This window comes from Phragmites australis, chromosome 14 (genome assembly GCF_958298935.1).
Source record: "Phragmites australis chromosome 14, lpPhrAust1.1, whole genome shotgun sequence".
Classification (NCBI taxonomy): Eukaryota; Viridiplantae; Streptophyta; class Magnoliopsida; order Poales; family Poaceae; genus Phragmites; species Phragmites australis.
Window position 1 is genome coordinate 9,665,073 of NC_084934.1, and position 26,649 is coordinate 9,691,721.

Consider the following 26,649-nt stretch of genomic DNA (forward strand, 5'->3'; position numbering starts at 1 on the left):
GTCGCACCAGGTGCGTGAATTTGCAGAATCATTGAAAATTAAGCTTCTTATTTCATCTCCTTATTATGCTTAGGCCAATGGTCAGACTGAGTCTAGTAATAAATTTTTGATTAAGCTTATCAAGAAGAATATAGAGGAACATCCTAGGAGATGGCATGAAGTTTTATCGGAGGCTTTGTGGGCACATCATATATCTGAACATGGGCCACTAAAGTAACGTCGTATTAACTTGTTTATGGATAAGAAGTTGTTTTACCTGTTGAAGTGAATCTTAATGCTTTGAGATTGGCCGAGCAGGATAACCTGTCGGCTATGGATTATTATGATCTAATGATGGACAAGATTGATGAAGTGACGGATGAAAGGTTGAAAGCTTTGAGAGAGATTGAGAAAGACAAGTTGAGGGTAGCCAAAGCCTACAATAAGAAGGTAAAAGCAAAGTCATTTCAGATTAGTGATCTTATGTGGAAGACTATTTTGCTTGTAGGATCGAAGGACAACAGGTTTGGCAAATGGTCTCTGAGTTGGGAAGGTCCATACAAAATTGTAAGCATCGTCCTTGGAAATTCTTATTTGCTAGAAAGTTTGCAAGAAGAGAAACTGCCTAAAGCTATTAATGGACGATACTTGAAGAAATTTATCCCAGTGTATGGCAAGATGCTTAGAAGAAATATGGCTGATGTATTGGTTACCATCGTCCTAACGGGTATTCATGGCCGATGCCTTGATCATCGTCCTAAGAAAGGTAGAAGGGAGATGAAGAAATTTATCCCAGTGTATGGCAAGATGCTTAGAAGAAATATGGCTGATGTATTGGTTACCATCGTCCTAAAGGTATTCATGGCCGATGTTTTGATCATCGTCCTAAGAAAGGTAGAAGGGAGATGATATGTTTTTCAGTGAGCAAGCTTCGCCAAAAACAGAGGGAGGCATATGTTGATGACAAGATTTGGCATTTATAGTGGCCATTGCAGCGACGACTGGCTTAATGGGTGACCAGATGAACAGTACCATGACCAGATGAACAGTGATCCGACTAGGCAAATAGTGCTCAACCAAGTGAACAGTGATTTCTGACTAGTGAACGAGATCAGTGGTCATGACCAATGACCAGGCGACCAGTGATCACGGTTTGTTCCTGTAGTTAGTCTCCGGATAGATGAAAGAGTTGGTAGAATTTAAGAAGGTTGAACTACATTAAAGAGTATTAAGGTAGATATATGGGAGTTTTACGTGATCAAATAGGAAATATATGTTTGTTATAGAAAGTTTGGATATCATGTAGGCATAGCCGAATCTTATCTGTAAGTCTTGTTTGATTTGAATTAGGAGTCCTGATCTCTTACGGCTAAGACCTGTTGCCCTTTAAATATGAGGGGGTCATGACCGATTGAGAACATCAACCAATCGATCAAACACAATTCACATTATCTTTCATCTTTTGCCTAGCTCTCGTAGTCCCCTTTTTTTTGTTCCCATCTATATTGCTTCCTGTTCTTGATCTCGATGACCAGGGACAAGCCGCCGGTCACCCGCACTCCGACGGGGTCCCTCCCGAGCGTGGGTGACAACGAAGGTCCAACGACACAACACCACGACCAAGGCATCCTGGGTGCTGCTCGCCGGATATTCACACAAGGTGCTCGGTGTGTTTGGCGTGACAACTTTTCGCGTCAACAACACCGAGCTAACTCCAATTCCTTGTAACTTTGGTTAGACAAGATTATCATTGCAGTTCATACCTATGTATTAGCAATCAAACAAACACTCAACCAAAACCATACATTGTCAATCACTCATCACATAGCATAAACCAAAGCACATCTCAACTTAGTTTCTCAGAAAAGATATATGAATGACTCATTTTGTAGTAGTGGTATCATCCTTTAATAAAAATATCTAGCGAAACGTTGATTTGTTCTCATGTTGATTGCGCTTTCTTCTTTATATTTCATATGTTTATTTGATGAAGATACTCAGGAGATCCATGAATTGTTCAAAAGTTTTATCATGTCATGCATATTCAAACGTTTATGTATTCCAGTAAAGCCTTTCCAGAAAATATGTTTGATTAAAACATCCCATTGGTGCAGACAGACAATCACATCTTTGATGAGCATTGTTAGTGTGATGTGAAGCAACCGTTTTGTATTTGCACTCCTTAAAAGGGTGCGTGTATATGGGTATTGTCAGACTTATGCACCATCAAATTCTTTTGAGACGCTAATATAGTGGTATGTTACATTGTTGGTGGTGGATGGCTGATAGCATGTACAAGGACAATTCATCACACGACAAACGTGCTAGTACCAAAGAGAGCCAACAAGAACTAAGAAGGAAACGTTGCTAATTTGTATGACTCAAATTTTACATCAGGTTATGACTGGTGAAGTCATTTTGTTGCACAGCAAAAGTACAGAGCACATGTTATCCTCACGGTGCAAAACAAACTACTGATATCAGCCACGAGACGATCAAAAAAGCATCTTCATCAGAGAGCGGATACAAATTGGAAGATGTGAGATCACAATAACACAATCTTGCTATGGCTCTACACTAGCAAGACAGCATTGATACACCCATCATTCTCCAGGTTGTTTGTAACTTGAGCGTATTTACCTGCACAACAAGAAAAGTTGGTTTGTGGAACGGGATTGAAGGTAAGCAAAACGGAGCACAAATTGGACAGATGACTTACCCCAAACAACCTTTCCATCAGGGGTCACCAGACCAAGTTCACCAACAATCATCTGAAAGAATTAAAGAGGTTATCTAAGTGAACAATGGCAAGCAAAAATATTGTAAGCTACAGAATCAACTATCAAGAGTATTGACCACAATGTTTGGCACACCTCAATGATTGTTCCCTTCGTCATAACACCAAGAGAAGTGTACATTGGACCATTTGGGTTTTTCTTCACATAAATTATGTCGAGGTTCAAAGTACATTTGAGTTCTGGGTGAGTCACATGAGCTTTGGTGAAACGCAGACCAGTTGGTCAAATGAACCGTTCATACTTCAATGGTTTCCTTGTAAACCCAGCTCCGACAAAGGTGGCTTTAGTAACCATTGTCTTCCACTGCTTGGCTGCATAAGCAAAAGATATATATGTATCAGCAAAATTATTCAGATCAAAGGAGAAGAAACGTAAGTCTGTGCAATTGTTTTACGAAATGTTTATAAAATATTTTCAGATCAAACTCATGAATAAGCACAAGTCAGTTGTCGTTTAGCACATTGCATTTCGTTAAAGCATATCCAGATGATCTGGATACATTTGGACAGGTCACATGAAAAAAAGGGATACAACTGGGCAAACAATCAATAAGAGGAGTTATATCCAATGCCGACGTACCACGCCACATAAAAATTCTGAACACCAACCAAAAGGTCCCAGATTTATTAACAAATCTAATTATCACTTACTTTTTTTCTTGCCAGTTCGCAGCACTTTGAACATCTCTTCTTCAGCCACGGGTCCGACCTGAAAGGATATAAAATATGATGATATTTATCCAAGGTAGGAAACAATTGATTGAAGCAAGCAGGTAATACTGTTTGCATTGAGATTACCATTGGCAAAGGAACATCCCATTTGGCGGCTTTTTTCTTCCTCCGATCCTTTGCTTTATTGTGTTGCTGAGAACCTACATTTCACCAGGCATAAATTATCAATACAACAATATCAATAGGAGCAGGGCCATCCCGGAAAATTCCAGAGCCCTGTGCCAAACTCTAAACTGAGGCCTTGTCAAAATAAAATAATAACAATATATATTATAATGTTTTACATAGCAACATAATAGACCAATGATTGTACCTGCTGCTTGAACACGTCTTCAAACTCTTGATTGTTGCATAATCTTCACTTGAAAAGCATCATTCTTGTAGTGTTCTTTGAAATGAAATCTCCGATGATATATTCATAATCAATCTTCTCCAGCATGTCACTCTTAAGTGCTATTGTAACCAATCCATTAAGTCTTTCTTGTGTCATTGTAGAACGCAAGTAGGACTTCAATAGCTTCAATTTAGAAAAGCTCTGTTCTACCGATGCAACAGTCATAAGAATGGTCAACAGAACTCTATATGCAATAGTTGCATTGGGAAAACAATCATGTCACTTCAAAAACCTTAGAATTTCAACAGGACCCATATTTCTTTTGGAATAAAATCTTGAAGAAAAATCAACTCCACATATAGTTCATTAGCATCAATATCAGATTGTCCATCTCTTTTAAGTGCAGCCTCAAGACGATCACAAGAAGATTTCAAGCTCTTATTATCCAATGACCATAATGTGTCAGAAGTAAATAAGAAACCAAAAGTATTATGATAATCTTGATACTGTTCAAATCTCCTTGTAAGCGAGGAAATAGCTTGTATAAAATAGTTGATTCTAAATTATTCTTCTGCAGATTGTGTGGCAACATTTGTGTCTCTGGGTTCTCATAAAAATGTCTCTTTCTTTTAATTTCCCTTTTTTACGAAATGTTGTACCAATATCTATCTCAAGTGCAATTTCTTTGGCTATATCCAATGCATTTAAGAAACCAGTTTCCATGTACCCTTTGAAGAAAGAAATTAGCCCCTGCACTTTCTCAATAGCAACATCAATAAGCATATCCTTTGCTTGCAAGTGTTTGCTTACTAAATTAACAGCATATAATATTTCATACCAAATGACTATTGCCACTAAAAAGTCATACTCTCCAAGTTCATTAGTTGCTAGAGATTTAGCCTCACTGCTTGTTTTTGGATCATTATCACTATCGGATACTTGAAGTAGAGCCTCCCGAATCTCTGCACATTGAAATCTGATAGCTAACACGACTCTCCCAACGAGTAGATGACACTGACTTGAGAGTCAATCCTGTTATGTTATCTTTCAGAATCTACCATTTCTTGGTAGAATTAGCAAAAGTTCTGTAGATACGTTGGATGATTCACAAAAATCTTTAGCTTTACCACAAGTCTTAGCCATATCACAAAGTGTTAAATTAAGACTATGGCAACCACAAACAGAATAGAAAGCTCTAGGATTTAGATCCAAAAGTTTCTTTTGTACCCCCTTGATATTTTCCTTTCATATTTGACCTATTATCATAGCCTTGTCCTCTCACATCATCTATATCAAGATCAAGATACTTTAGTTCATTCTCTAGCACGTAAAAAGTTCTTGCCCAGTTGTATCATTTATGTCCAAAAATCCTACGAAGGATTCTTCAATGCAAACAGGACTTGAAGATGAATCCACATATCTTATAATTAAAGACATTTGTTCTTGGTGGCTTGTATCAGGGGTACAATTAAGTATGACAGAGAAATACTTTGCTCGCTTTATTTTCTTGATAATTTCAGACTTAATAGTAGAAGCAAGCAATTGTATCAACTCATTCTGAAACTTAGGACAAAGATAATGAACCTGAGTTTCATCATTTGTAATACGGCGAACATGCTCTTGAATAACCGGGTCAAATTTAGCCAACATTTCTATCACGCCCAAGAAATTCCGATTGCTATCTTCATACAGTTTGCTATTAGTACCACGAAATGCTAGATTATGTTTGGCAAGAAATTTTACAATGGTAACAATTCTAAACAAAACTTTTCTCCAGTGGTCCTTTTCTTTCTCAAGTTGTCGCTGAGCAACTTTATCAATAGTTTGATCCTTTTACAATCTATTACGCAAATCATACCAAGTGGTCATATTCAAAACATGATTTGTACTTGTTTCATGCTCTCTAAGTCTATTACCAAGATGTGTCCAATCATTAAGCCCCTCATTTGCCAACTAACCTTTTCGATACCCTTTTGTAAATAATTTGCAACAGAAGCAAAATACTCTATCAAGTTCTTTGGAATACACAAGCCAATCTCTATTGCACTTTTCTCCATTTGATAGAATTCTAGTATAGAATAGTGCAAAAAAACCTTCTAGAAAATCTATCTTTAGGACCTTTCTGAATTGAGGAGTCTCTTTTAGGACCCTTTTTTGCTAAAATATCAACCTGTTTAGGAACAAGGGCATCCCAATATCTTGGATCAAATATATCAGGCTGAAAAGAAGTACCAACATTTGCAATAGGTGAACTAGTGTCGTCGATGTTATCACCATTATTAGCCACTTGAACATTTGTGCTGTCAACAGGAACTTCCTCAATGATATTTTCTGCCTCTGTCTCACCATCATTAGGATCATTGGCAATATTAATATCAAGTGCAAGGCCCTGATCAAGTGTCTGATTAGCGGAAGAAACTCGTAATTCTTTTATAATAAATCTATCTATGGCCCTTTCTGAGATTGAGTTAGATCCTCTATTCTTTGTTTCTTTTTTACGCTTTTGATGACCAGAATCATATTTTCTAACCCGATTTGCAGAAGACATGGCTTGCAAGTTGGAACACTAGGTCAACTGATGCACATGTACATAAAAGATGAAAAGAACAAAATTAACGGATGCTGGATGCACATGTACACTCATCAATACAATTATTCAATAAAATAAGTAAATAACAATAGTAGAAAAATAGGGTTTGGGCGCTTGGCTGTTGGCTTGGAGCTGATGGAGTGATGGGTGATGGCTTGGGCACTTGATGTTGGCTCGGACAATCGGACCTGTGCCTCATGCCCTGATGTCGTTGGGTGCTGGGCGATGCCACTCGCCGCTGCCGTGCGAGTGCGGGCGTGCAGTGTGCACGGTGCGCTGTCAGGAATCAGGGCTCAGGTGAGACCGCGAGAGCCAAGGACGTCATAGTCAAGGATCGATCGGTGGATCGGGAAAACGAACAGGTCGTGCGACTACTGCGATTGATTGGACCCCCTGGACTCCTGTGCCGACTGCCCAACTTCTACCTTTAGTGAATAGAAACAAGCCCATATAGCCTTATAGGTAGTATATACACAGGTACTCAGTCCAGCTTGGGGCCTTGAGGATTTAGGGGCCATGTGCGGTCCCACAGCCAGCACTTGCGCAGGGACGGGCCTGAATAGGAGTCTAAGGTAGGGTTAGATTCCTCTTCAAGTAGAAGAAAAGTTTTTAGCACCCATGTGACCGGGACCCACCTTAATCACGTTGGTGCTTGAGTATGACTCCTCCACATTTTTTCCTCAAGTCACATTGCATTAAATGCACACAGCTTTTCTAGAAGCTCGAGGCGCCAAGTCATGGCTTATGAGGGAAGGCGGACCATGGCCACTACCCCACAATCTGCATGTCTCTTTTGAAACAACGAAAATCTTGGCGTTGGGGAAGGAGTTGTTACCTCTTCCTGTAATCTAGAAGCTGAACATCTGCGAAATACGAAATAAGGTTTACATATTTTCACAAAGACATCGAATAGGCTTCAGCACAGTGTGGCATCGGCGCCGTGACTGCACAGCCATTCCCACGGCAGAGGAGATCGGAGCAGAAGCTGTTGGACTGACCCATCCTCGAGAAGGTCGAGGGAAGGCCACCACCACCGCGCCGCAGCGAAGGAAGACAGCGACAACGACAATGGAGGGTTCAACTTTGGCGGGCTGTTCTCCAAGTAAAGGGGTCAACATGGGTTGACATGCACGCATTGGCATGATGTTTTCCCATTTGCTTAATTGTAACTCTCGAAGCCCCGGGATTGGATTTGGATTAGAAGGAATGCTCGCAAATATAGAGGTAACTAGTTTCTGTTGTTATCCCCTTGCGCGGCCTTGCTGCTGCCGCCGCCACCGAATCCTGGCTCACTTGAACCAGATTTCAAAACTTTCCAATCAAATACCCCCAAACCCGACCAACCCCTTGGGAAAAACAACCGAAACACCCCGCGAAATGAGAAAAGAAAAAAGAACGACCATGCCCTAACAAATTACAACTGTTATCCTCCCATAGACAATCAGATACCCAACATCACAATCAAGAGTCTAAGGACATCTCCAATGCAAAATGTTTATACATGAATAATAAGGAAAAAGAATAGAACCACGTCATCAAGCACATATATAGAAGGACCCCTCTCCGGCACAAGCTCTTCACTGAAGGTCCTTAGTTTCTTGACCTTTTCCTGGTTGGTTGCATGTTGTACTGATTAGTGGTGGTTACATACGCAAGCACATCTTGAGCATTTGTGCCAAATAATCAAGCGTCCATGCTACAAGATTAGCACATGTCCATCCTACGTGGTAAGTTGGCAACCAAAAAACTGCTAAGCACTCCACTGCTAGCCTTTAGAATGCTCCACTGGAGATGGCCTAAAAGTATCACAGGCATGGATCCACTGCTAACTTATGCTTACAAAAATTAGCAGCTTAAAACTGACTCCATTTGCTCAAATGGAAATCTTTTTAAATAAAAAAGGGGGACAGAAATGCCCTTTATTGTTAGTCATTCCTTACTAACAATACCCTATATTTTCTTACACCCTAGTTATCTCGCTCCCTCATGTACAGTTACTGATGTAAATGACTTCCAAGATATATATATATTCTCTGCCTGTCAGGCGATACTCACTGCAGTAGCTGGATTGTCAAATGTAAGACGTCCCTCGGAAAGTTTGCCTGGGAAGCTTATGAAAGAACCTGCAATTGTCTGGCCGTACCGGTGGCGTGGTGCAGGTGTTCAACCCGTAGTTTAGCTTCATTGACCCAACTTGTGATCGTTGAGGCTTATTCACTTCATTGATGCCTCAAACTATGCTATAACCTTGGATGGCGTACTTTTGAGGCAATGCGTCTGGAGGAATTTGTATCTGAAATTTACAGGCATGGATTTATAACTCAGTGACATAGTACATTTCGAAGTTACGTCATATATAAGGGTACTAGTTGGCAGAACTTTAGGCTGTGCAATCAGTGGATCTACAGAAATAGGACCCCTGGGCTGCAAGCAACATCTATAAGCTCCTTCCAGCTATCAATACAGAATGATAGGTGTCTAGGAATATTGCTAAGGAAGGTGTACCATAGATATAGGCTATTAAGATCGTGATAGCATTCCACAGCTATGAATATTCTTCATATATCCTTCATGTGTAGATCAACTTGTTTATTGGTCAATAAATTAGTGGATTGTACATGGAGAATTTATTCTCTACCTAACTTTACAATGGCAATCGAGGTGGTGCTAACAGTCGACAGCTATGAATATTCTTTATTTTGTTGGTTATCATGTTTATTGTTCAATAAATTATAGATTGTACACGGAGGATTTCTTCTGCACCTAACATTAAAATGGCAACTGAGGTGGCAGCTATGATTTTTCTCTTCAGTAATTCTTTGTACTCAGATTAACTTGTTCATTGGTCAATAATTAATAGAATGTACACGTAGCATTTATTACTACCTAACTTTAAAATGATGTATCTTTGTCACTAGAAATTATCAGGTTCACTTCCATTCAGCCCGCAAGGACTCACATTTTCTAATTGTGGGCAGTAAACACTGAATATTAGCATCATATCAGAATAATCTTATATTAACTAGGTGCAGCACTACAAGGACCTTGGGCCTTATAAAAGATCTCCTAATATTTGCATCATATCAGGTTCACTTCCATTCAGCCCGCAAGGACTCACATTTTCTAGTTGTGGGCAGTAAACACTGAATATTTGCATCATATCAGAATAATCTTATATTAACTAGGTGCAGCACTACAAGGACCTTGGGCCTTATAAAAGATCTCCTAATATATCCTATTTAGTTAAGTTGGAAGCACTGACTCCTAATATATCCTATTTAGTTAAGTTGGAAGCACTGACTTTATTATGCACCATAATTGGGTGGAGGGGGGGGGGGTGGAGCATTTGCATGACCTTACCTGCAGATAGCTCATGTGGTGTTCTTCTAGATAATTGTACCATTTGGAATCACCGCATTTTTAAGCACCACAGTTATCCCAGAACGAATATAAAATCCCTCTGCCGGTCTGTCTGCTTCTTGCACATTCTGTGTTCACAAAAAAGGGAAAACTCTCAACATTTTGTTCCGAAATTTTCAGAACCAGAAATATTCCATAGCATGAACAAAAATAATAATTTAAAAAAATTACAATCCTAGTTCTTTGTTGAATTGGCCCAAATAAGTTAGCTTCTTCCTATGGGATTGCAAGGCCATAAACTTTTTAGTAAAGTGGATTAAGGCCATGTTGCTCCAACAACGCCTTTTCTATGAAGAGATGAGGCTTTTTCTGCATAAGCATTCTAAGCACCAAAGACATATGTTCCTAGTTCTCTAAAGATGCTTTCAACCAAAAATCCATACGTTATATCAACTAATCAAGTAACACTAGGTTGCAATAGTTTTCTTGCACATGCGGTACGTAATACATATCTTCATCAATAAAAGTTGGCATACCCTGTTAGTAACTAGTTAGTAAAATAAAGAGCCAATCGTTCAAGCATGCTCATGCTCATTCACGAAGTCATCTTATTTCATCCATAACATGGCTAAGAAAATGAACTCGAAAATATTGAAGAGGTGTTGTATATATGAATTCAAAAGGCTTTCATAAACAGCCATACCTCTGAGTTCATAATGACCACATTCTTCCCAATTCGAGCATTTTTGTCAATGATACAATTCCTATATGACAAAACTTTGCATCAAAGAACTGCACAAAAATACTTATGCAGTCATGTTTATATACACAACTTAACCTTATTTCAGTATTTTCTCCAACACCAACTGGAACTTTTCCATCAGACAGTTCAGAAAATCTCTCAGCTTCAGTCTGGTAGTAATCTGACCCCATCATCATGGTGTCCTACACCAAATTGATTATTTGTTAAGAGACATGAAACAATTAAGCATTCCATAACATTCACCAAAGAAGAAACCAAACATTCCTACATTACCAATAATACGCTGGCTACTAAGCAATGCATTAGCACAAAGTCAGTAATCAACAAAGCATGCGCTTATTTCCCTTCAAAAACTAATGATAGGTTATAAAATTCCCAACAAAAATAATAAACGTCAGAATTCATACATCTTCAATGATGCATGTTGAAATTGGAAGAGATGCAATTACTAAAGAAAACAAACAAAAATAGATAGGCAAACTAGTGATATGTAAATTTATGGCATGTGGTATTCCACGTGATAACTGATGGCCCTTTCCGCTTCCCCTCCCAACTACTCGCCTCCGGGCGGCGCCTCCACCACCCAGCCTCACGCCGGTGTCCTGCCCAGGCCCGGCAGCCACCGCACCACCCCCAAAGCCGGACCCCCTCCCCTCCAAGGCACCGCCTTCCCCTCCTCCTTTAGCGCCTTTGGCTCAGCCGTTCGTGCCGGCGGTGGTCCGGTCCAAGGAGCTGCACTGGCGAGACACTAGCCCTTCCTCCCCCAACTCTAGCACCTGGTCCTTGGAGTGGCAGGATCTTGCTCCGAGCTCCTACCACGACGCGGTGTTATCCTCGGGGCCTCCCTCAGCATTGCCGATCATGCGAGCGGTCGTGGCTCCGATGGGCCCGGCGCGGCGTGCAACTTCCTCCCTAGCGCCCGTGATCATCCCGGTTCCCTCGCGACGGTCCATCATGTCTACGTCGCGACCTCTCAGTCCCAGCCCCGCCGTTTGCTATGAGCTACACTAAGTCGAGAAGAGGCGCGGTCCAGACATGGATGGCTGGCAAGTGGTCGTATACCGGCGATGACACAGGAGTCGTCCTCGGCCGCCGCACCGGCCACAGGGCCAAGTCCCTGACGACCTACGTGAGAGGTGCTTTAACTGCTTCTTGCCTTCTCATTGCGTACTAGCCCAGTGTCGACAACGCATGCGTTGCTTTCGTTGCTTGCGGCCTGGACACCGTTCCTACGTGTGTCCGCGCTTGCACGCCAGCTCAAGCTCTTCCTTGGAGTCGTCTTCCTCGGGTGTGCACCCGGCCCCGTCTGCTCTTCAGCGGCCAGTCTGGCGTCGCCTGTCGCAGCCGGTGCCCTTAGATCCTTCCGATATCACAGAGCCGGTAACAGACACAGGTGAAGGCCCTTCCGGTGTTGATCTATTCACTGAAGATGAAGTTTAGGCAACTATCAAAGAACTACTGCATGACAAGGCGTCGGGCTTGGATGGTTTTACCGGTCGTTTTTATAAGTCTTGCTGGCAGATCATCAAAAGCGATATAATATGGCTATTGGCTATGCAGCAAGGAAGTGTTTCTAAGCTAAGGTTGTTAAACACAGCTTTTCTCACCCTCGTCCCCAAGAAGGTTGATGCAATGCAAGTGAAGGACTACCAGCCCATAAGCTTAATCCACAACTTCGCAAAGCTGATTGCGAATACCACCTTGCTCCCAAATTATCTACCATGTTGTCGACAAACCAAAGTGCCTTTGTTCGAGGACGATGCATTCATGACAACTTGCTTCTTGTTCAACAAACAGCCCGGTGCTTGCATAGAAAGAAGGAACCACACATGCCCCTCGAATTGGATATTTTTTAGGCCTTCGACTCCATCTCTTGGCCTTTTTTATTAGAGGTGCTACGGTATTTAAAGTTTAGTAACCGTTGGTGCAATCTTCTTTCCTGCTTGTTCCTCCACAAGGGTCTTAATGAATGGTGAGCCGGAAGAGGTAATTACGCACCATCGAGGCCTACGGCAAGGCGACCCTCTTTCTCCCGTGTTGTTCGTACTAGTGATAGGCGTGCTGAATTTGCTTATTGGTCAGGCCTGTCTTGATAGCCTACTACAACCGCTCTCGGTCGAAGGGTCATAACACCATGTCCCTGTACGCATATGATGTTGCGTTGTTCCTCCGACTAGCTGCTGCTGAACTGGATTTGATCATGCAAGTGTTGACAGTCTTTGGGCAAGCTTCAAGGCTCAAGACCAACATTTCAAAGTGCTTTGTGTCTCCCATTCAGTGTCAAGAGGAGGACATGGCGGTCATCACAGATCAGCTGTCGTGCGAAGTGAAATATTTTCGGTGCACATATTTGGGACTGCCCTTATCTATCAAGAAACTCTCCAAAGCCGAGCTGCAGTCCTTGGTCAATAAGGTGGTGGAACATTTGCCGTTGTGGAAAGCCTCCTTGATGAACCAAGCTGGGAGGTTAATCATGGTTCGTGTAGTGCTCACTGCAACACCCATTTACCAAATGATCGCAATGGAACTTCCTACGTGGGTCATTAAGGCAACTGACAAGAGAAGGCGAGGTTTCCTATGGAAAGGGCACGAGTAAGCTAATGGTGGCAGTTTTCTAGTGTCTTGGCAAAGGGTGTCCCGCCTAATCCAGTAAGGAGGCCTAGGCATACATGATTTGGCAACCCTTGGATGGGCTCTTCGCACACAGTGGCTGTAGCTGCAAAAAATTGATCCATCGCGCCCTTGGATAGGGTTGCACGTGCAAGTCAACCCCAATGCGAAAGCCTTGTTTGACATGGCAACAATAACCATCATCGGAGATGGGACACACAAGTTTTTGGGGGGATAGGTGGCTGCAGGGCGGGACTATCTCTGAAGTAGCTCCCAACCTTGTTGCTCTTGTCCCTCGCCGAGTCTTTAACCAACAGACGGTGGCTCAATTGCTTGGGAACAGGAGTTGGGTAAATGACATTAGGGGCGCTCTAACTATGATAGTGCTTGAGGAGTACTTACAACTATGGAACTTGGCGGAGGCTGTTACCCTTCTACCGGATGTTCCAGATCATCACCATTGGAAGCTGACAGATTCAGGTATTTACACAAGCAAATCTACATATAGTGCATTCTTTGTTGGTTCCATCAGATCTGCACCACGGAAGCGCATATGGAAGACTTGGGCGGCGCTGCGATGTAAGTTTTTCCTCTGCCTTGCAGCGCTTAACCGGTGCTGGGCAGCGGACCGATTGGCTAAGAGGACTGCCCCATTCTGCTTCTTGTCCATTTTGCGATCAATCGGATGAATCCATCGATCTCATCTTGATTGCCTACGTGTCCGCAAGACAGGTATGGCACACCATCCTCCTAAAGGTTGGCCTGCAGTCCGTGACTCCTCAGCCGGATACAACTACCTTCTCGGGCTGGTGGTGCTGGTCAATCAGATCAGCCACTCCTCAGCCGGATACAACTACCTTCTTGGGCTAGTGGTGCTGGTCAATTAGATCAGTCGGCAAGCATCACAGAAAAGGCCTCAATTCCCTTATTATTCTTGTTGCTTGGGAGCTTTGGAAGCACCGCAATGACTCTGTATTCAACGGTGCCACCCCAAGGGTGGATAGGGTGGTTCGGACAGTGGCGGAGGAAGGCTCGCTATGGGTCACTGCCGGATCTAAGGACCTTGGGAGCCTAGTCCTTGGTCCATAGATGCTAGCTGTTGGTCGCCCAATCCTATGCTAGTGGCACGAATGTATTGATTGCCAGTAGAGTGGGTGTGGGTGTGGGTGTGGAGTGTGTGCGTTGTGGTGTGTTTTTGTACTTTATTTTTCTTCTAATATAATGAAATGACACGCAGTTCTCCTACGTGTTCGAAAAAAATTATGGCATGTGCAAAGAGTATATTTTTATTGACTGCAAAAAATAAAGGTATCAACTAGTTTCTTTGGAATTTTTTTATAGGTTTGTTGAGCATTTGTAAACAGTGGTGTCACGGACATGGGCCCTACCTTGCATTAGTCTTGGGCACGGGATTGGGCTACCAGGTGGACTAGCCCTTGGCCTAACCGGATGTAGTCCACGATCCCAGGTGGACTAGCCCTTGGGCACGGGATTGGGCTACCAGGTGGACTAGCCCGTGGCCTAACCGGATGAAGGACAACGTCTACATAAGAAGCCAAGCAACACTGGGATCGTGGTCGACGAATTTTGCCTCGATTCTCTTCTTCCCGACTGCTATCCCTACCCCCAAACTCTAATGCTTTGATCTCCCTTCAGGTCTTGCTCCCTACCTCTAATTATGTGCTTTCCCCATCCCAAATTCCCCTCCAAATCAGTTTGTATCCTCTAAATACCTATCTCAAGTGATTTGAGTGAAAGTTTATTTCTCATTCATATGTTGAACTAGTTGGAATTGCTGTGAATCGTGTGGGTACCTGACATTCTAGTATTTGAGCCGTCATTTCTCAGGATGGATAGTTCCGATTCCGTCATGGACGCCGCAAAGGAGGTGCAATGCCATCAGATGTTCAACCTGATTGTTACCACGTTGAAGGAGATGGAGGACAGTTGGAGGGAGTTCTTCTCTAGGTTGTCTTCTAAGGTCGGGAGCGTCACCACCAGCATCGCTTCAACTGCAACAAGCCGGCAATGGCATCCTCGATGTCGTCCAAACCTTCGACAACCTCAGTTGTAGCCCAGGGCACCATCCCCGACATCACCATCGCCACCGTCGAGCATCTCACAGTGACACACGCCAGGTGTTCGATGCCGAGTCTCGACCAAGGCGCCAGCGTTCTGAAGTTTTCGGCCACTCCCTCGGCGCCACCCATGGATTTCTCAGCCTCTACTCTTGCCCAGGACACCGACCTCAACTCATCATTGCCACCACCGAGCTACACCTGGCGACAAACGCCAAATGTTCGACGTCGGGTCGCAGCTGCACACAGGGTGTTCACGAGGTCCTATTGTGTCTTGGTATTAGTGTTCGTGACGCACAAAGGATGTTCAAGGTAATGCCTCTTAGGTCATGTTTGTTTTTTATTCTGATTATGGATTCTAGTCCCAAAAGCAACAGCAAAAACAAACAGTCTTAACCTAAAAGCTAATTTTCACAATCCACAAGCTAAGTTGTACTACGAAATCCCACAATCTACAATCTGGTGGGAAGTAGCTTCTCCGTAAAATTTAGATTGTGACAATCCACAGCAAAAACAAGCAAGACATTAGTCCCTATGCTTTCTCTAAAGAGCATCTTGCCATCAAGGTCGTGCCCCGTCATGAAGAGAAGACAGAGGAGTTGCCTAGGGCCATGTTTCCATCCGTGTCCCTAGACTTTTCATCAGTTTTGTTCACCACCACCTGGGCTAATATATGCACGACATGGCCGATTATTGGCAAGAGCAGTTAGGTGCGTTCAATCTAAGTGTGATAGGTGTTGTCAAGGCGTTTGAGAAAATGCATGCTCCTGCTACTAAGTTTGTTGGTTGCAATGAGTGCATGGAATCATGGCCACCATGGCCGACGCAAGTAAGGGACATGGGCAGTGGTGGTGCTAGGTGGTCAATGCCACAACCATGGCCACCGCACCTGTGCAAGTGGAGATCGTGAGCAACGGCGCCAAGATACAACTAGCACCATGGCCTTGGTTAAATCACTGCTACAAGTGATGTCTCCATGGTTGCCACCTTATGCAAATTGGATTGATCGCTTGGATAACACTTGGATATGTTATGCTGATGGTAGGGGCGGAGCCAGGATTGGACCAACCATAGGGGGCCGAGGAGAGACAAATTTGAATCGGTTCTAGAAACTATTCAATTGATCGTTGTAAAAAAAGTATAATTTTCTCTTAATATTGGTTAATCTATTTTCCATTCATTAGGACAAAATGCAAGTGTTGAGATGAATCCATGTTCCATAATCAGTTTAAAACATCTATTTTTCTTATACACAAATTTGCCCACAGTAGCAAATGTATGACCTTTCATATAATTGATGATGATATCTATGCATTCAACGTCTTGATATTGTCTTTGCTAGTTCGATATGGGTCTACCATAGAAGTTGTTAAAAATCTCTATAACTGAAAATAATTAGAGCTTAGGTTAATAAAGAGTTGAGTAATGGAACATGAATTATGACCATTAAGGGCAAACGCTTTAAACTTGGTAAAGTTTGGCAAGAAAAAAAAATGCTTTGTTACATGTATTCACAGTAATCATGGTATTAAATTATACTTGACAGTATCTAATACCTTAAATGTGTTCATGGAAAAAACATAAAATACTTGAAACATATATAATAGATAAAATGAGTATGTATGCCAGTGAGCCCTTTAAGTTCTTCAAATTTTATATGCTGCTCATTACACGCATGCATACTGTGAAACTTTGTCAAGCATAGGGAGGCTTGGCCCCTGGCCACCCCCCCCCCCCCACCCCCTTGTCTCCGCCCTTGGCTGATGATAACAGTTGGATATTTCAGCCGTGTGTTCTGGTCATTTTGGATGTGTGTTCAACTGGTCAAGAACTCAGGGAGTTCAGAGATCAAGCAAAATCAGAGGGGATTCCTTACAACTTCTTTGGTGCTTCTGCATGCCTAAGTAACAAAATATTTCGTGCATTGCCACGAGCCCTGATTGAACTATTGCATATTGGTATGGTTGGTGTTCATGGGATGTTTGCTACGGTGTCGAAAAACAGTGGTGGGTGGAATGTCTGTAGCGTGGTACTAGACAGATATGAAAGTGAATATGGCAGCCAAAGGCCCTGAGGAATACTCCATTTTGATGATATATCATTGGGGGTCGTATGGTGCTTGCAAGTGTACCAAATTTGCATCAGGTTCCAATTTTCAGAGGTTGAGGAGAAATTGCTTAGGCAATTCAAGCAAGTTTTTCCTCTCAACTTGGTGCCACGACTGTGCATGTTAAACTTGTGTGGCACAATATTCTTTGCTGTAGTTACTAGTACAGGGGGGCCATCTCATGACACTATACAATTGTGTCAGGCAATTAGCAGTTGGCATTATATAGCTGATGGATGTGTGTTTGTTGTGCTGCACGGGGTGCTGCAGCAAATACGAAATTCAGAGTATTTCAGTGGAGTTCATGCTTGCAGGTTCTAACAAATTTCTCAAGTCTGAACCATGAGTGTGTGTGCTGATTACTTCGGTTATTCAAGACAAGTGTTACAGCGTTGATCATACAAGTTTCCTTGTTAAGACTATGGAACTGCATGGTGTGGTGACTGCACTTGAGGACGAGTTGGTAAGGGAGGAAAGTGTTACTGGTATTCACATTCAGCTAGACGCTCTTAATGCCATCCCAAAAGTTGTTCAAAAATTCAGTTGAAGCTTCAATGAAAAAGGATTGCAACAATTCAAAAGTTAAACACATTCCGTATAGAAGCTTGTTGCTCGGTGAGCTGTCAGAAATTATAGGTGCAGACAAAAGGTCATTCAAGGTGGACATGTTGGGAGTATATTCAGTAACAATTCTGCTGCTATGCAAGCTGGAAGGGGTGCGAAAAGTGCTCATGCAGGGACTCAATCAGAGCAGTTGCTCAGGCTTTTGCAACAGAAGCATGGTGCCGGGCTATGGGGTTCTATACTGCCATCGAGTGTGGATGCAATGTGCGACCGATGAGAGGACCAATTTCCTATGAAGGCTTGGCTATACAATGGAGCCACTGATCGGTTTTGGTTGCAAGTGCACTGGGACCCCAGTGGCAACACATTTATCGTCGCGGATTTCTCTTCAACGGCTTCTCCACAAACTGTGTCTCAAATGGGGAGGAATGTCACGGACACGGGCCTTGCCTTGCATTGGTATTGGGCATGGGATTGAGCTACTAGGTGGACTGGCCCTTGGCTCAACTGGATGAAGGGCATCTACATAAGAAACCAAGCAACAGCGGGATCGGGATCGACGAACAAGGAACAGGTGTTTGCCTTGGCTCTCTTCTTCCCAACTGCTATCCCTACCCCAAACTCTAAAGCTTTGATCTATCTCCAGTTCTTGCTGCCTACCTCCAATTATGTGCTTTCCCCATCCTAAATTCCCCTCCAAATCAGTTTGTATCCTCTACATACCTGTCTCAAGTGATTTGAGTGCAAGTTTATCTCTCGTTCATCTGTTGAACAGGTTGGAATTGATGTGAATCGCATGGGTACATGACAAGTGGTGCTTCCTCAAAATAATTCCAATGCATGCCCCCCCCCCCCTCTATCCTTTTTTAAAAGGAATGGGAAAGGTTTAGACTTATTTAAACTAAAGAAAACTACAAACACTCAATGATTTACCTTCAGCTGCACCCCCGGTTCTAATCTTGAGCGGATACCAATGACAGAGTGCTCAACACTGCACTCCGTTAGAAAGCAGCCATGTGAAACTATAGAGTTCAAAACCTGCACAGAAAGAGACATATCAAACAAACCTACCGGCTAATGTGTTACCAACTAAACAATTTGTAAGTGATAGGAGAATCTGACCTTGCAATTGTCCATCTTGGTTGGAGGTAAAAATCTTGGAGATGTGAAAATGGGCTTCACAGGATCATAAAAATAGAAGTTGGGAGACTACAAAGATAATAAATAAAACTTTTAGAGAACTTATCCTACCACCAAAACATTAAAGAGTTTGAGATGATGTTGAAGAAAAAGTAAACCTGATCAGTGAGAGCAAGGTTTGCCTCAAAGAAGGACTTTATGGTCCCAATATCTTCCCAGTAACCATCAAACAGATAAGCCTGCAAACACACGGGGAGTATTTTATTTAGAATTTGCGTTTATAACAACAAACATTGAATAATAAAGGGTTACTAGTAAAAATCCAGGATATATCACAAGTGCAATTTGGACTCTGGAAGACTGTAAAGTGTAAGTACCTGCACATTGTAGTCTTTTGCAGCCATTGGCATAACTTCTGAGCCAAAATCATTAGCCATTGGATAATGGCCTCTAACAGATGCACAACAAACAAAGGAAAGAAGTATAATCATCACCTCATATGGCATCAAAATAAATATGGTGGTGCATGTAGAAATCACAAGATTCAATACTTCCTGGCCATAATACATGTCATGAGCAACTATGTCTTAGAAGTTAGAGATCAGCAATTCTTTTAGTTTTGCGCAATTGCACATGTCGCCACAACAAAAGAAAAGGCCAATTAAAAAAAAACTGTGTGTATGTTTTGCGTCGCAAGAGTGCAAACACAAAGTGAAAGCCCTTTTCAGCAGTTAGTATCAATTTTTTACCTCAGAAACCTTAATAGGACATCTGTCTTGAATACGTATATTCCCATTGAAGCCATGTATCTGTATATATTTGCATCTTCTTGGGACAATCCAAACATTTCCATATCCACTTGCTGCATTAATAAGTACCTTAAATTATTTACAAGCTTTTTCTCAATGCAAATAAAAAATGGTGGAATTTGATATATAGTTGGGAAAACAGAGAAGCAAAATCAAATAATCAAGACAACATTGCAAAAGAAAAGGAAACCTCATGGATAAAAATATTAGTAACGCAAAATATGCCAAGATGCTTTCAGTTTACACTTGTCTGAACAAATCATTAACTAGTTTTTTATCTTTACATTCAGTGCAAAGGCATGTACCATTGATTTCAAATTTTCACCCTTGGGCTTTTCAGAAAAATCAGTAAGGCGACCATTCCTGTCGGTCTTCATCAATCCAAAATCTGAAGCTCGACTGCATGTGGATAACATAAACAAATTATTTTACAGGAAAGGATTATGTCAGTGTGTGATCTGCCAATAAAAATGTATCCAATTATGTATTGATTACTTGTTAGTTGTTACAAAATGCGAAGTGGCAATGAGATCCCAGAACTTTTCCAGAGTATATACTAATGATGAGCATAATACAAGTAAATTTGGAGCTCTAGCGAATTGATATTACGCTAGAGTCTTTCTAAATAGCTAGAATACCATTTTGCTTTGTTAGCAAAAAGAAAAAGGTCAATTGAAGTACAAAAAACAAATTACAAACCAATTCAAAGAGGAGAAAGATGAATGACCTTTCATCCATAGGAACGCAAGCAACTGAAATATCAGCACCAGAGTCAACATGCTTCTGCAAAATCAGTTGACAAGTATGTATCTTGTCAATCAATGAGAGGCAAAAAAGACTGAATGTAAAATATCAACTTCGAACAGACCTGCACAAAGTCCATGTAATCCATCCTATACAAATGATCACCAGATAGAATTAGTATGTTTTCTATACGTTTCAGCCTTGCATCCTTCAAAAGAGCAGGCAAGAGTTAACATTAAAACAGTGATGATATTTTATCAAAGGTACGACATGGCCAAAGAAGAACCTCAAAAAGCCACAGGAACTGCCTGACAGCATCCGCTGTTCCCTGGAACCATTTCTTTCCGGACTCCCCAGCTGTCTGGGTAGCTGCCAGCACCTAATCAATGAGTAAAATAAACAACCAGAAAACAAGTCCATCATACTTTAACTCACAAAGGCCCTTAAAAATTAACCCTGCTTAGACTCAGAGTATACCTCGACAGACCCATCACTGAACCCAACTCCCTCACCAAAGTTATATGTCCGCGCAATGTGGCGATTTAAGGATTGGGAATTGAACTGGGTGAGAACGTAGATCTTGTTTATCTTGCTGTTTATACAGTTGCTCATCGGGATATCAATCAGCCTGTAGCATCCCCCAACCGGCACCTGGAATCAATATACGACAACCAAATCACTATTGTAACTACCAGCTCAATAATTGGCAATTTGGCATGAAATGAAACCCAATGTTACTCGGCATCATGTATGCCGAATAAACGAATGATAAAATATGATCTTTGAGCGATCGAGATAGAGAAATAGAGAGAGGATGAGGTGATTACTGCAGGCTTGGCCCTGGTCCGCGTGAGAGGGAAGAGGCGCGTGCCGGCGCCGCCGCCGAGGATGATGGAGGCCACCGTGTCCGGGCTGACGTCCCTCCGCGCCGCCGCCGCCTGGGCGCCCGCGTCCACCGGCTCCACCTGGCACGGACACCAACCAAAACCATGATCCACCCATCCAGCACGCCGCGGCACGCAACACAGATCACGCCACCCCACCACCACCGCCACCAGTGGGGGGCGGCGCGCGGGTCCAACCCCGACCACGCGCGCACGCGGAACTAGCAGCGAGATGAAGCCACAATGCGCGAGTAGGAGTGTGCAACCGACGGACCTTGGTCCCCCCGTGGGCGTCGGCGAGGACGCAGCTGGTGGTGGTGGCGGCGGCCGCCGACACCGCGCGGCGCGGGGAGGCGAGGCGCGCGAAACGGGGCGCCGGGCGGGAGTGGCAGGCCGCCGTCGCGCGCGGCGCCGCGGGGGCCGCCATTGGCCGCGGCACGGAAGGCCGCGATGAGGGAGAGGAGGAAGGAGACGAGCTGGCGAACGGGACGGCGAGAAGGGGAGTAAGCCGAGGCCCGAGTGGCGCAGTGCGGCGGGCGGTTTTAGGTGGCTCGGAGTTTTGTAACGGAACGGAGCGGAGCTAGTGGGGAGCCGCGAAGAGTGGGGAGGCGCATCGGAACACGGGGTTTTCTCGGATCCAGGAACTCCAGTCACACGACTCACGAGGGCTGGGGGTCGTTCGGCGGTGACCCGTTCCACACATCACCTCGCGCTTAGAAATAGAGAAGTCAGTCCCCCGCGCTTCTAGGTGCTGCATGATGTGGCTCACAGGACCACTACCAAATGGCGCACGGGTATCCGCTGACTCCAATTCAGCCGAGTCGTGCAAACAAAATCTTAGCCGTTGAATACTAAGTACTACCTCCTGTCTCCAACCAGTACGTTTTTATCCGTTACTTTTGATGATTAGCTCTTGGTAAAAGTTGATAAAAATTAGATTATGTTAAAGTATTTTTCATGACAAATTCACTACTATTATTTTACTATGTCAAATTCTAATAGTTTTATGTATATTAGTGGTTTAAGTTTTTAATATTTAACTATACGCATTCTATTACGACATCTATTTAAAAACGGAGATAGTACTACGTGCCTTCGAGATCGACATCAACAGGTGAGGATGGCATCTCCACTTGGCAGCCATTGTGCTCATTCCCCTTCTCCATTTATTGCCCAACGAGACAACAACCAAGCATATTATGTCAACTCCTCCGTCGCCAACGCCATCTATAGGTTGTTCTCTGCCAACCGTAGCCAACAGCATTATGCTCATCACCGCTACCATTGTTGGGCCAGTTGGTTGCCCTAGGGTCTCCCTCTAACCCCGATGGCCATCTAGTCCCCGACCGGCAACCTCGGACCCTAACCCGAACCAAGTCGGCGGCGTCCGAGCAGGGGCGGATCTTCCGGGGGGAAGGGGGCTTGAGCCCCCTACTGTGCCGATGTAGAGGGTAGCCCCTTGTGGTTAGCTTCGTTGTCCAACGACGGCATCTCGGCCGACGAGCACGGCGCCCTACGCTTAAAGCTGCTTGCGTCGAAGAAGAAGGGATCCTGGGCCCTAGGCAATTTTTGGCCGCCACTCCGAAGAAGATACACTAACTATTGTGCCTCATGGACACCCCAATCAGCCTCACGGCCTCATGACTGACCGTCAAGCCTTGATCTAGTCCGCTCCATGCCTCGACGCTCTGTCCCAAACCCTAATCGTGACTTGCACGCACGAGCGCACGATGGCCAGCAGGTGGCGGCATGGGTTTGGCACTCGGCTGGGTGGCTGGCTACGGCAATCAGCGAACGACGGCGCTCGGCTAGCTGCGGCGTGGCGCGATAGTAGTGCTCGGCTTGCAGCGGCATGCAACAATTGGCAGAGCTTGGCTGGCTGCAGTGCGGTGGGCGGTGGCGCTCGGCGAGCTGCTATCGGCTGCGGCATGGCTCAGTGGCTGGGAGCATGATGGCTGGCAATGTGGCGAGTAGGACTTGCGGCGGCCGGTGGGTCAGTGCTCTTGGCTAATTGGTTTTGGCTCAACGGGTAGCGTGATCGGGAGTTTGGCTACCAGCAGCGTGGCGGGCAAGACTTGCGGCACCCGGCGAGTCAGTGTATTGGTCTCTTGGCTAATTGGATGCAGCTTTAATTTATTTTATGTACTACTTTAATTTTTTGTACATTTTTTTGGTAGAAACAAGTTTCATTTGATCAGTGATCGAGGAATGATAGAACAACATAAGCACTGAATTAATCTGTGAAGAACAGAATTACAAATGTATTCATACATGGTTCAGAATCTTCAGACTTGAGAAGCTAGGTTCTTGGGTATCTTGGGATCCGTTTGGTTCACTCTCGCACCACTTATCATTAGTAACCAATCTCAATGCAGTTCGCGAATCAAATCATATCATCGTCAGCTTTCGCCCTACCACACCGGCCCCATTAGTCCATTCATCCATTGGATGTTTATATCATTGTTTGATTTCTCGTCCTCAGTGAGCCAGCCTTGAGGGAGAGAAAAAGTTTTGATTTGTAGTTGCTGCATTATAAGCTCAAATATGTACCAGTTATTTGGAATAGGATCATCCAACTATTTGAGTTTAGAAATGTATGGAAATTAGTAGTAGTTCATGTGAATATAATTTTAATATAAGAATTGCAATCTGATTATAGGATGACTGAAACTTCAAAACACTTGGTTCAATATATTTACTTAATTCAATATATTTAGACTTACTTAGTTCAATTTAATCATGTGTATGGATTGTAGGTTATATCTCAACATGAGCAAAAGAACATTTGCTCACGTATTTTTCAAATAATTCCAATACTAGTACCACTCCCACTCCAAACACTGGTCAAAGCACAAATCAACCAAAGAAGCCCAGGGTGAAATTTAGATTTTCGGATATTATTCGAGATTCATGAGATCGCAAACCAATTGATGAGTATCCATTTGAAATTAGAGATCAAGTAAAGAGGACATATGTTTTGCAAGGTCCAACTCAACCAAGAGGTCAAGCATTTCCTCACAAATGGCAACAAAGTGAATGGAGATCCTTCCAACAACAATGGTTCCAGAAATATGATTGGTTAGAATATAGTTCTTCAAAGGATGCAACCTTTTTGTTTGTATTGTTATGTTTTCTTTGAGCTGGGAAAGCCTGAAAAATTTGAAATGATGTCTTCGCAAAGATTGGTTATGAGAAATGGAAGAAGGCTTTAGAAAAATTTGAGAAACATGGTGCTTCGCATGCTCACAATATTGCAAGGATGAAGTGTGAGGACTTTATGAATCAAAATACAAGTATCTCTCAAAAACTTGCTAATTACAGTTAGGAAGATCAAATTATATATAAGATTCGTTTGACTGCTTCTTTAGATATTGCAAGACTTCTTATTGAGCAAGGTGATCCTTTCCGTAGACATGATGAGTCAAGTAGTTCTCTCAACAAGGGTAAATTTAGAGAGATGATTGACTGATACAAAGATAAGAAAAAGAAGGTAAAGAATGCATATGATCGGCATATGGTGAGTACGGTAAGTGCTAAAGCCAACTATACCGACGGACGGTGCTTAATCAATGCAAAGCAGTCTATGGTGTCCGAGCTCCTCTCGAACTACCCTAAAGAACTCCTCCGAGGCAGAAAACACCCCTAACATTGTCCACATCTCGTCTCATCCTCACATCTCATCCAACTATCGACATCATAATCAATATTCATGAACAATAAGTAAGCCCTAAGCTCGCGAACAATGGTTGCACCATAGCTCGACTTTCTACCGAGGACATATGCATTACTAAGCATTTCGAATAACTTTCAAGTTAGACATCAACAATGTTATCATGACTACAAGAATATAAATCATCAAATAACCAAGGTAGGACAATGCATCACGTAGGTTCTACCAATATAAGCCCGACATCGACTCATTGAACATGCAAACTTACATAAAGCATAATTTGTCAATTTTAGATTCCTTAATTCAAATCAAAAGGCGCAATATGCTTAGATGCTTGCCTTGTTGCTTTAGGATTTGCATGATACTTTCCGCACAACACTCGCAAAACTCTGGAAGGTTGGCGTCGCCTTCACTCGCTTGGACCGGCGATGCAATGCCCTCTAAACGAATCAAAATGCAATAAATAAACAAATGAACGATGAAAAAACACGCAAATGATGCATGCTTGAAGTATAATAGAGCACCGAGCTTCAAAAATATTTGCAAAAGACTGCTAAGTGATTAGGGTTTCAAAGTTGAAACCCCGAAAAAGGTAACCTAAGTATACCTAGCTTTAACAGGCTGGCGGTCAGATCGACGTAGAGGTAGCAGTCTGACCAGCGGCCAATAGAGAGTTTTGGCCTCTGTTGGTCTGACCGTAGGCATGGTGGTGGTCAGACCGTCCACCAACGGTCAGATCGACCTAAGTGGCGGTTAGACTCCTGTATAAATTTTCAACTCGGATTCTTCAGTCCCAACTGGCGGACAAACCGGCCCTAGCTTCGGTCAGATTGCCAGACCTTACTGGTAGCACCTTTTTAGGGTCGTCGGTGAGGATTCCGGTAAAACCTTCAACAACGAAGGATACTAAAATGCTCTATGGGACTAGTGGAGTGTTTCTAAAGTGATTTGGATATCATTCACCGAGGTAAACTCAAAAATACCCCATGGATTGGATCTAGGCTAGGTTGAACTTAGGCCTAAATGACACGAGCACCGAATCGAGCTTGAAAACAATGGGGAAACAGTAGAGGATAGCTCACCTCAGCTTATGAAAGCTTTCTATTGGATTGAAATGCTTTGGGGAGGCTCCGATTCGCAGATCAGCTCCTGGAGTGATGGTGAAGCTTGTGGTCGATGAACGGGTCTCCGGTGAGAGAGAAGAGGGGGAAAACTTGGGGAAGTCCTCTAGGAAGCTCGTGGGAGTTCCCACCTCCGATCTCCAACCTTTGAACGCGATGAGTAGAGCTCTCTTTCTCTCTCTAGGGTCGGGTAGAGAGAGGATGAGTGAGAGAAAAGTGAGAGGGAGAGAGTAAAAGAAAGTGATCGATCCACTTAACCTGAGCCTTTGTGTGCTATAGGTCAGACCACAAGCTCGGGCGGTTAGACCGTGGGAAATCCATGTGGTAGCCCACGTGGCAGCACACTTGGCGGTCATACCACGGGTGA

General features: G+C 43.3%; 1 protein-coding gene across 1 annotated transcript; it reads right to left on the minus strand.

Annotated features, from left to right (window-relative positions):
• Positions 1 to 7,813: 7,813 nt before the first annotated feature.
• LOC133891455 (glucose-1-phosphate adenylyltransferase large subunit 4, chloroplastic/amyloplastic-like) lies at positions 7,814 to 22,172 on the minus strand. Its single transcript, XM_062332166.1, has 16 exons — positions 21,766 to 22,172; positions 21,435 to 21,572; positions 21,085 to 21,258; positions 20,894 to 20,986; positions 20,732 to 20,815; positions 20,591 to 20,646; positions 20,169 to 20,262; positions 19,804 to 19,916; positions 19,432 to 19,504; positions 19,213 to 19,293; positions 19,037 to 19,123; positions 18,848 to 18,952; positions 10,631 to 10,737; positions 10,496 to 10,556; positions 9,793 to 9,920; positions 7,814 to 8,725 (listed from the first exon to the last, which is right to left on the minus strand). The coding sequence occupies exons 1-15, from the start codon at positions 21,916 to 21,918 to the stop codon at positions 9,819 to 9,821; spliced, it is 1,521 nt and encodes a 506-aa protein (XP_062188150.1). The 5' UTR covers positions 21,919 to 22,172; the 3' UTR covers positions 7,814 to 8,725; positions 9,793 to 9,818.
• Positions 22,173 to 26,649: the final 4,477 nt, after the last annotated feature.

What these genes read in the sequence shown, in the direction of transcription:
- LOC133891455 (XM_062332166.1), bottom strand. Translation starts at nt 21,918, where the DNA reads ATGGCGGCCCCCGCGGCGCCGCGCGCGACGGCGGCCTGCCACTCCCGC. An exon ending in ACGCCCACGGGGGGACCAAG is followed by an intron (nt 21,573 to 21,765) that starts GTCCGTCGGTTG and finishes TGTCCGTGCCAG; the next exon opens with GTGGAGCCGGTGGACGCGGG. An exon ending in GGAGAAAATACTGAAATAAG is followed by an intron (nt 10,557 to 10,630) that starts GTTAAGTTGTGT and finishes TTTGTCATATAG; the next exon opens with GAATTGTATCATTGACAAAA.